This window comes from Stomoxys calcitrans, chromosome 3, assembly GCF_963082655.1.
Source record: "Stomoxys calcitrans chromosome 3, idStoCalc2.1, whole genome shotgun sequence".
Taxonomy (NCBI): Eukaryota; Metazoa; Arthropoda; class Insecta; order Diptera; family Muscidae; genus Stomoxys; species Stomoxys calcitrans.
In genome coordinates, this window is record NC_081554.1 from 42,409,044 (window position 1) to 42,420,062 (window position 11,019).

At 37.2% G+C, this 11,019-nt stretch overlaps 1 protein-coding gene across 3 annotated transcripts in view; it reads right to left on the reverse strand.

Moving 5' to 3' along the window:
- The window catches only part of LOC106093533 (protein turtle), a 479,313-nt gene that overhangs the window by 134,010 nt on the left and 334,284 nt on the right, over nt 1-11,019 (reverse strand). The window contains exon 7 of one of the 3 annotated variants that reach the window (XM_059365880.1): nt 6,037-6,279. The exons of the other annotated variants lie outside the window; for them this stretch is intronic. Coding sequence (XP_059221863.1) covers nt 6,037-6,279 — 243 coding nt within the window. The remainder of the gene's footprint in view (nt 1-6,036; nt 6,280-11,019) is intronic. 3 annotated transcript variants of the gene reach the window in all.

Genomic DNA, 11,019 nt, shown 5'->3' on the forward strand with positions numbered 1-11,019 from the left:
GAGCAATATGGATATCATGTGTAAAAGGTATTAAGAAGTAGAGTACAAAACTGATATAAAATTTTAGCACCAGTTATCTTGTGGCTACCTTGGTCCTCCAAAAACCCCCAACCAGCCATATTTGCCTATTGGGACATTATGAGTATCAAACAAAAGGTATTAGGAAGTAAAAACAACAAATTCGTTAAGTCCAAGGTTTTCTTGGGGCCGCCCTACTCCAAAAAACCCAAAACGGACATATATGTCCATCGACACAAACTGGATATCAAATGAAATCTGTTGGGGAGAAGACTAAGAACCTGGTTTAAATAAATATGTCGGGGAATCGCTCTACCCCTTAAAACTTCCCAACAGGCCGTTCGGGACAATATTGCACTTGAATGTTTTAATGTTAATACTAGGGACTAAGCATCTGGAACATGTACTGCCCATCCACAGGACATGTATATCGCTACAATAAGAATCTCATATAAACTGTCTTTGAAAGTAGAGTACAAGTGTTTGGGGTACCGACCTTCAAAAGTATATGTTGGCCGACAGGGACTAAATGGTACTCAAACGAAAACACTCAAGGAAAGTAGACCGCGACAAACGAAAACAAGTATAAAGATATTAAGTCCGGTCCGGCCGAATTTTGGATACCCACCATCTTGGATATTTAAATATATTAACCACCTGTACATACATACAGTGGAAATGTGTCATTTATAAACCTACAGCAGCTACATCGAAATATAGTCCAATCTCGACCATATTCAGGATGGATATGTAAAGGTCAAACACAACTTCCTTGCATTATACCAAATTCATCGGTTAAAAAAATGCACCTTTTATGGGCCTAAGAGCTTAAATCGGGATATCGGTATATGTATGCGATAGCTTTGTCCAAATAAAAATCTCTCGAAACCATATTGAACACGAATGTCAAAAAGACTTACACAGCCCACTGTGTCAAATTTCGGCGAAATCGAGTAATACACATGTTTTTATAGTCCCAAGATCTTAAATCCGAAGATCGGCACATAGAGCGGCCATATTCAAATATTGCCCGATCTTGAAAATACTCGGTACGAATGTCGAAAGGCTTAACAGAACTCATTCTACCAAAATTTAGCGGAATCAATCAAAATCGATCAATCAACGACAGATCGGTATATACATATGGCAGCTATATCCAAATATAGACCGATCAGAACCATATAAAGTACGGATATCGAAATTCCTAACCCTGTGCCCACTTTACCAAATTTCATCGAAATTGGATAACTAATCCGCCTATCATGGGTCAAAGTAATTAAATTGGGAGATCGGTCTACATAGCAGCTATATCTAAATATAAGCTAATTTGGGCCATATTGAACAGGGATGTCGAAGAGCCTAACGCAGCGCACTGTGACACCTGCTTTTTTTAGCCTTTTTTGTGAGAAGTTTTTACCTGTCATAGAACCTCAAAAACGTCTCCAGCATAAGGGAGGATTCGATCCCAGGCGTTTATCGTCATAAGCGGACATGCTTACCTCTGCGCTGCGGTGGTCTTCGGTATTTATGGCAGCTAAATTAAAATATAGCCCATCCTTTACCATACTCCGTGCGAATGGCGAGGGGCCTAACAAAACTCTTCAAGCTGTATGTCATCGAAATCGGTTAATGAATTCATTTTTTATGAGCCTAAGACCTTAAATAGGGAGATCGGTATATATGGCAGCTACATCCATATCTGGGGCGATCTGGGCCACATTGAACAGATGTCGAGATACCTAACATAATACACTGGCCCAAATTTCAGCGATATGGGACAATTAATATGCCGTTTATGGGCTAAAGACATTAAATCGGCAGATCAGTCTTTATTGGGGCTTTATCCACATATAGTCCGATATAGCCTGTCTATGGACAAAAAAAAATTCTTTGCAAAGTTTCAGCTTAACATCTCCATTTATGTCCTACACCACCACTGTGGTACAGGGTACAATAACTTTGCGCATTTGTTTGCAACGCTGAGAAGGAGACGAGTTAAACCCATTGATAAGTATACCGATCCTGATTCGATTAAGCTTTATCCGTCGGTCTGTATGTCGATGTATTCTTGTGATCAAGGTGATTGTCATAAAATTTTGCGCAATTCACTTTTTGGTCCAAGGAGGAATGCTTTGAAATAACTTCATTCAGACTTAGATATAGCTTCCATATATAGTTTTCATCCGATATGGTCATTTCAGACCGTAGTAGCCACATTTTTGGTTCGATTTTTACAAAATTTTGCACGAGTTGTTTTACTTTAAGTATCTGTGCAAAATTTCAGATCAGATTTAGATATGGCTCCCATATGTCCTTCCATCTGATATGACCTTTTATGGCTTAAAGACCCAGTAGCCACAATTTTGGTCCGATCTTTATTTGATGTTCAAGTATGTGGCCAAAATTTTGTTTCGAATTCAGATTTTGTTATAGCACCCATATATAGATTTTTCATCCGATATGGACTCTTAAGGCCGTAGTAGCCCCAACCAATGCCGTTTTGTAAGAAAATTTTGCAATTTTTAGACGAAATATTTGTCTAAGACTCCATAAAGTATATATATTCTTGATCGGCACGACATTTTAAGTCGAACTAGCCATGTCCGTCCGTCTGTCTGTCGAAAGCACGCTAACTTTCGAAGGAGTAAAGCAAGCCCCTTGAAATTTTGCACAAACACTTCTTATAAGTGTAGGTCGGTTGGGATTGTAAATGGGCCATATCGGTCCACGTTTTGATATAGCTGCCATATATAACGATCTGGGATCTTGACTCCTTGAGCAGCTAGAGGGCACAATTCTTATCCGATTTGGCTGAAATTTGGCACGAGGTGTTTTGATATGACTTCCAATAACTGTGCTGAGTATGGTTCAAATCGGTTCATAACCTGATATAGCTGTCATGTAAACAGTTCTGGTGTCTTGACTTCTTGACCCACTAGAGAACGCAATTATTATCTGATTTGTCTGAAATTTTGCATGAGATTTTTAGTTATGATTTTCAACAACTGTGCTTAGAAAAGTTCAAATCGGCGCATAACCTGATATAGCTGCCATATAAACCGATCTTGGGTCTTGACTTCTTGAGCTTCTAGAGGGCGCAATTCCTATCCGATTTGCCTGAAATTTTGCATGACGTATTTTATTCTTACTTTCAACAACTGTGCTAAGTATGGTTCAAATCGGTTCATAACCTGATATAGCTGCCATATAAACCGCTCTAGGATCTTGACTTCTTGAGCTTCTAGAGGGCGCAATTCCTATCCGATTTGCCTGAAATTTTGCATGACGTATTTTATTCTTACTTTCAACAACTGTGCTAAGTATGGTTCAAATCGGTTCATAACCTGACAAAGCTGCCATATAAACCGATCCTGGGTCTTGACTTCTTGAGCTTCTAGAGGGCGCTATTCTCGTCCGATTTTAATTTGCACGTAGTGCTTTGGTATCACTTCCCATAACTGTGCTAAGTATGGCGCAAATCGGTACAAAACCTGATATAGCTGTCATATAAACCTATCTGGGATCTTGACTTCTTGAAACTCTAGAGGGCGCAATTTTCATCCGATTTGGTAGAAATTTTGTACGATGAATCCTCTCATGACCATCAACATACGTGTTTATTATGGTCTGAATCGGTCTATAGCCTGATACAGCTCCCATATCAATCGATCTCTCTATTTTACTTCTTGAGCCCCCGCAGCTCGCAATTCTTGTTCGAATTGGCTGACATTTTGCACAGGTCTCCAACATATAAATTAATTGTGGTCCGAACCGGACCATATCTTATTATCGCTCTAATAGCAGAGCAAACCTTTTCTTATATCCCTTTTTGCCTATGAAGAGATGCCGGGAAAAGAACTCGTCAAATGCAATCCATGGTGGAGGGTATATAAGATTCGGCCCGGCCGAACTTAGCACGCTTTTACTTGTTATAACTTTCAACAACTGTGCTTAGAAAAGTTCAAAAACGGTCCATAACCTGATATATCTGCCATATAAATCGGTCTGGGGTCTCGACTTCTTGAGCCTCTTCAGGGAGCAATTCCTATCCGTGTTTTGTTATGACTTTCAACAACTGTGCTAAGAATTGTTCAAATTGGTCCATACCCTGATATAGCTGCCATATAAACCGATCTGGGGTTTTGATTTGGCTGAAATTTCGCATGAGGTGTTTTAGCTATGACTTTCAACAACTGTGCTAAGAATAGTTCAAATAGGTCTATAACCTGATATAGCTGCCATATAAACCGATCTGAGGTCTTGACTTATTGAGCAGCTAGAGGGCTCAATTATTATCCGATTTAGCTGAAATTTTGTACAAACGCTTCTCTCATGACCTTTAACACACGTGTCGAAAATGGCATGAATCGGTTTATAGCCTAATGCAGCTCCCCTATAAACCGATCTCCGCCCCTCTTCTTCAGCCCTAAAGTGCGCAAACCTTACTAGATTTGACTGAAATTTTACACAATGACTTCTACTGTGGTCTCCAATATTCAGTTCAATTATGGTCCGAAATGAACCATTACTTGATATTGTTCCAGTAACATAGCAATTCTTTTCTTTTATCCTTTGTTTGCCTAGAATGAGATGCCGTGGCAAGAGCTCGACAAATGCGATCCATGGTGGGGGGTATATAAGATTCGGTCCGGCGGAATCGGTGTAAATCGATTTACAAAATGCTTACCAAGGATGTTTGGAGAGAACAACAAGCCGTTTACAGGCTTAGGTGTATGTCCATGTATATCCATATCCCTCATTTCAATCTTACCTCACCTAACCTACCACGAATGCTCGAAGTATAACAAAGCACTGCTGACGCAATTTCAGCCAAATAGGTCAATTCGGGGCATAGGTTTAAACGAAACCTATGCCCCGATCACTTAATTAGTCTTCTATGGCCCCTCGAAGCCAAAATTTTTACCCGATTTGGCAAAAGTTTGTTATGTAAAGTACAACGATGTCCTTGAACTAAAATCATTTTGTGTAAACTTTTAGCACAATCCATGGTGGTGGGTGCCCAAGATTCGGCCCGACTCTACTTGTTTTCGAAACATTGCATTTCTCCATCACGCTGTGTAGTATGTTGAAGATTGAAAATACCAAAAGCCATCAACTGAGGCTTAGCAAGATCAAAGATATTAGAAATATTGAAAAGAAAAACATCAACAACAACAACAACAAATATAATGGAAATAGTTTAAAAGGCAACAATAACAACAACCATAAGAAATGGGGAGAAATACGTTTTAAAATTCTATTTCATAATAGGAAGGAGTAGGTCTCATAAATGGTTGGGTTGACTGTGTAGCTGTGTTCTGTTAGCTTTGGTATGTATGCAAGTACATTAAAAACGATTTGATTAAGAATTTAATGCCATGAAAATGTTTTTTTTTTTTACTTTTTTTTCTTGAGAAAATAAAACTTAAATGCGAATGTTTTTTCGTAGTCCTGTCGAAGGACATAACCAAATGAACTCGAGTATGAAGGAGCAATGAAACGAGAGCCGCCACAACGACACGCAAATCATGAATAAATTTTAAATTGTTCTTGTTGTTGTTGTGTTCGTATGTTTGATGGTTTCGTTTGGTTTCATTCGTCTGTTGGTTTGTTTGTTTGTTTGTTTTGCGGGTGAAGCTACTCAAAAAAAACAAAAAAAAACCAATTTCAATGGGGGGAAAATTAATTTCACAATTTGAATTTAAATTTGATTTTGAATTGCGTTTCGAAAAGAACTTTAAATGAACATTAGAAACTTTTGTGCCAAAATGGTTTATCATTTCGAGCGAGTGTATTTGTTACTCGACTGATGTGTGTGCTGGTGTCCTGGTGGCTTTGCGAAATGTGAATAGAGGGAGCGAACGAACGAACGAACGGGCGAGCGAGCGAGCGAGCAAACCAAGGCAATGAGAGGGCGGCTCTGGAGAGCGGGCGGTTAGGCGAATTTAAAATGGAAAACGTTAAAACGTAACGCAAGCCACCCAGAAGGGAGCAAAAATAATGAAAAGAAAAACTTACTTTTATAAAAATTTTACTCTTCTTATCATTGGTTTTTACAACTTTCCGGGCCATGGTGGTTTTGGTTTTCTTGGTGTTTCTGCCGTTGTTAACAGTAGTAGCATTGGCAGAAGGTCTGCTGCTGCCGTTGGCGATGGCTGTATTGGCCGTTTTACCATCCGTGCCCCTGTTGGTGGTAGTGGTAGTGGTGATGGTGTTGGTGATGGTGGGGGTTTTTATGTTTTTAGCATTTCCGTTATCCGGCTGCCAGTTTTATAGTTGTAAACGTTACCGGGTTATATTTTTTGGCCATTTATTTTTCGTTTTTTTTTTTTTGTGTGTTTCGTTGATGGCGTTGTTGGTGTTTTTTTTTGTTTTGCCCGCAACGCAACAAAAAACCCCACGAAACAAAAAAAAAAAAAAGTTATCAGAAATTGTAACACAAACGTTTCATTTCACATTTCGTCAAAATGTGCAGGTATTTGCAAGGGGCCAGTAAACGGATGTACACCAGCCACGTATCACCATGGTGGGTGAAGGTTTATTGTTTTCATTGTTTCAGTTTCGCAACAAAAGGACGTTTTTAGGTGTGCGTTTTTTTTGTATATTGTCGAGCGTTTATGGCCAAAGCATAGCACCAATATTTGCCAAAAAAAAAAAAAAAAACACCCGCATAAACCCCGAATTGAAATTGGCAGGTTTTTTACGCCAGAACGAACGCCAGGTTAAAGGTGATTTTTTGGTTTTTCGTTATTGGTTATATGTAATAGGGTTTCGTAAAGTTGGTTGAAGTCGTCAGTTGTTGTTGTTGTTGCAAAGTTGCAATTTGAAGTTTTTTTGTTTTTTTGGAAAATTGGTTAGTTGGAATAAGTGTTTGTTTTTTTTTTTTTTGTTTGGGAATTTTGGCATTTTACAAGTGCATATAACATTTTCAGTTTATTGGTTTTTATTTCACCGTAGTTACATAATTGAAAATTGTTTCATTTGGTTGTTCAAATATTTGATATCGAACGAAGAACATTCGTTTGGGGATTAGAAGGTTTTGAGGAGTGTTTGGAGTAAAATATTTTTGCAAAAAAAGAAAAACAAAGAAATAGAAGAAAAAAAACATACAAAATACAATTAGATTTTTTATTGGCATAATTGAAGTTTATTGTGGTTTCATTAAATATTTCAATAAATCTGGAAAACCATGATATTCAATGAAATATGTATTGTATTCAATAAAATGATGTTGGTATTAAATAGTAATGCATGCTTTTGGGTAGTCCGAATGGAAACAAGTTCTTGGGAACCCAAATAAATTAAGTTGAAGGGCATAATTTTATTCTACATACCAAACTTCTGTCACACCATCAAAATTAGAATTCTAGGAACTGAACAAAGAGAATCGCGAGAACGGTTTATATGGGAGCTATATCAGGTTATAGACTAATTTGAACCGTACTTGGCACTGTTGTTGGAGGTCGTAATAGAACACCGCATGCAAAATATCAGCTAAATTGGACAAAAATTGCGGATTGTAAGGACTCAAGAAGACAAGTCGGCAGATCAGTTCATATGGGAGCTATGCCAGGTTTTGGATTTTACTCAGTACAGTTGTTGAAAATCATAACAGAACACTAAATGCAAAATTTCAGCCAAATCGGACATAAATGAAGGCTTGTAAGGACTCAAGAAGTCAAATCGGGAGACCGGTTTATATGGGAGCTATATCAGGTTATAGACAGAACCCTATCTGCAAAATCGGACAAAAATTGCGGTTTCCAGGGGCTCAATAAGCAAATCAGGAGATCGTTTTATATGGGAGCTATATACAATACCCAATTACTAGAGATGGGCGATGGATAAATACCCAAAAAGTATTTACCCGGTAAACTGGATAAATACCCAAAAAGTATTTACCCGATAAACTGGATAAATAACCGGGTTTACCAAAGCTGGGTATATATAATTTTGCACATATCTTGGGTGTAAAGATATTTTTCATAAAATATTTAATGATTTTGCATTCTTTGTATATAAACCTGACCTTCTGATCTCATAAAATTGGACTTTAGTTATATATAGCCGCTATATAAACCGATCTCCAGACTTTACATCTTGAGGCAATTAAATGAAATTTGGCACAGTAAGTTCTGCTGCACCACTACCCATTTCTGCCAAGTGCCTATAGACCGACCGCCCGATCTACTGATATAGGGTAGTGAGGCCATAAAAGATCCATTTATTACCCGAATTCGATGATATTTGGCACTGTGAATTCTGGTAAACCACTACCCATGCCTGTCGAATGTGGTCCAGATCGGACCATATTTGGATACAGCTGCCATATAGACTGATCTCCCGATATAGTGTAATGAGCCTATAAATGGAGCATTTTTCATCCTAGTTCGATGAAATTTGGCACAACGAGTTCTGGTACCTCTCTAAACCCCTTTGTTGAATATCGTACAAATCGGAACCTATTTGGATATAGCTGCCATATAAACCGATCTGTGATTTGACTTCTTGAGTCTCTTGAGGGCGCAATTATTATCGGAATTGACTAAAGGTTTACACAATGACTTTTACCATGGTCGCCGACATTCAACTGATATAGCGTACCCTCCCCGTTGCCACAATTTCAAAAAAGCCAGATCTCAGAGAGTTCATCGATTTAAGAGATATATTGTATGACAACTTATGGTACCCCAAAAACACGAAATTGGTATACAATTTTGGGTCAAATAACCTGGGGGGACACCCCATCCCAAAATCCACCCGAATGGACTTGTTGTCATCCGATTGAGGTGTAATTTTGAGTGTAGGGTTCTGTTATGACTTCCAACAATTGTGACAAGTATGGTCCAAATCGGTGTAAAACCTGTTATAGCTCCCTTATAAATCTATCTCTAGCCCCTGGAAGACTTAATTTTTATCCGATGGTGGTAAAATTTTGTACATAGTGTTCTGAAAAGACTTCCAACAATCGTGTCACTTACGGTCCAAATCCTTTGTGTAAACTTTTGGCAGAATCCATGGTGGTGGGTTCCCTCCAACCAAGGATGGGATATATTTAATAGAAATTTAACACCGTGAACTGTGGCCAACCCTTCGACGTCTGTGTTGAGTATGGTTTAGATAGGGCAATTTTTGGGCATAGTCCCCACATAGATCGATCTCCCCATAGAAGGTCTTTCCCCCATATATAGAGCATGTATTCCCCGATTTTGCTGAAGTTATGTAAGTGGAGTGAACCGTGTTAAATCCCAACACATTCTCCTCGCTTATGATCAGATCGATGTATTTGTATCGATTTCCCGAACAAAGGTAATGAATCAAAATAAAATAAATTTTTTACCAGATTTTGCTCAAATTTTAAATAATGAATTGTAGCGAGTTTTGTCCAGATCGACGCGAATTTCGATGTAATTGCTATAGGTTCAGAATCGTGCAATAACCCTCAGGATTTAAACGAATATTTTGAGCATAAGGTCACTGAAGAATATTTCGAAATGTTACAAACGCCATGTCGATATTAGTATACCATTTAACCCTATGGTGGTGCATTAAAAAATTAGCTTTATTTTTTCAACTTTTCCCATTTGTCTCTTGCTTTGCTTCTCGTTGGCTTCTCTGCAAGGTCGGTCGATGGATGGAGTAGTATACAATTAATGCGTACATATTTAAATGAGTTACTTGGCAATTAACTTTAATTGCTTCATAAATTGTGCAGCATTTCAACACAACATTGTAATCCATTGCTTTAATTTCAACTAACTATCAACAAAGTCCCCTTCCCTCGCCTGAACGAAGGGATGTCAGTCATAACAGCTCCTTCAGTTTTATGTTGCTGCCACGCTGGCACCCCTTAATTCCAGACTTTAGGAAATGCTTAAATTTTACGAAAGCCAAAGAGACCTCTAATGATTTTCATTTTCATCTTCTTCTCTGGTAGAAAGCTCGTAAAATCTTTTCATTGAGTTTATATGCATACTCGTACGCTTTCAAGGATTCCATGCTACTTGTACTAGATTTTTGCAGGAGTGCTACGGTTTTCCCTCTTACGAGATATGTATGTGGATGGTAATATTTTACGGATTGGTTAAAATAGTACGAACTCATTTTGATTATAAATTAATGGGAGTATATGCAAGGGAATGAGAGATAATATGTTCGTATTTTAAATTGGAGGTAGAATTTACTTATTCAGGGATTTGGCAATAAACAAACTGTTAAAATTCTGTAAACTCATGGATGAGCAGGTTATGCACAATGTTGTAAATACAGTGTGTAGTTGAGTAGCATTAGAGGTGCAGCGTACTAAAATAGTTTGAGTAGACTTTGGAAATTAAGAATTGTATAACATCAAGGTCGCAATTGGAATAGAGTTAACCTTTAACTGGCAACGTTGTTACAAAAAGAAAGAAATTTTCTCTAAAGACAAAATTTCTATGATATTTTCTCTAAAGACAAAATTTCTATGAAATTTTCTCTAAAGACAAAATTTCTATGAAATTTTCTCTAAAGACAAAATTTCTATGAAATTTTCTCTAAAGACAAAATTTCTATGAAATTTTCTCTAAAGACAAAATTTCTATGAAATTTTCTCTAAAGACAAAATTTCTATGAAATTTTCTCTAAAGACAAAATTTCTATGAAATTTTCTCTAAAGACAAAATTTCTATGAAATTTTCTCTAAAGACAAAATTTCTATGAAATTTTCTCTAAAGACAAAATTTCTATGAAATTTTCTCTAAAGACAAAATTTCTATGAAATTTTCTCTAAAGACAAAATTTCTATGAAATTTTCTCTAAAGACAAATTTTCTATGAAATTTTCTCTAAAGACAAAATTTCTATGAAATGTTCTCTAAAGACAAAATTTCTATGAAATTTTCTCTTAAGACAAAATTTCTATGAAATTTTCTTTAAAGACAAAATTTCTATGAAATTTTCTCTAAAGACTAAATTTCTATGAAATTTTCTCTAAAGACAAAATTTCTGTGAAATTTTCTTTAAA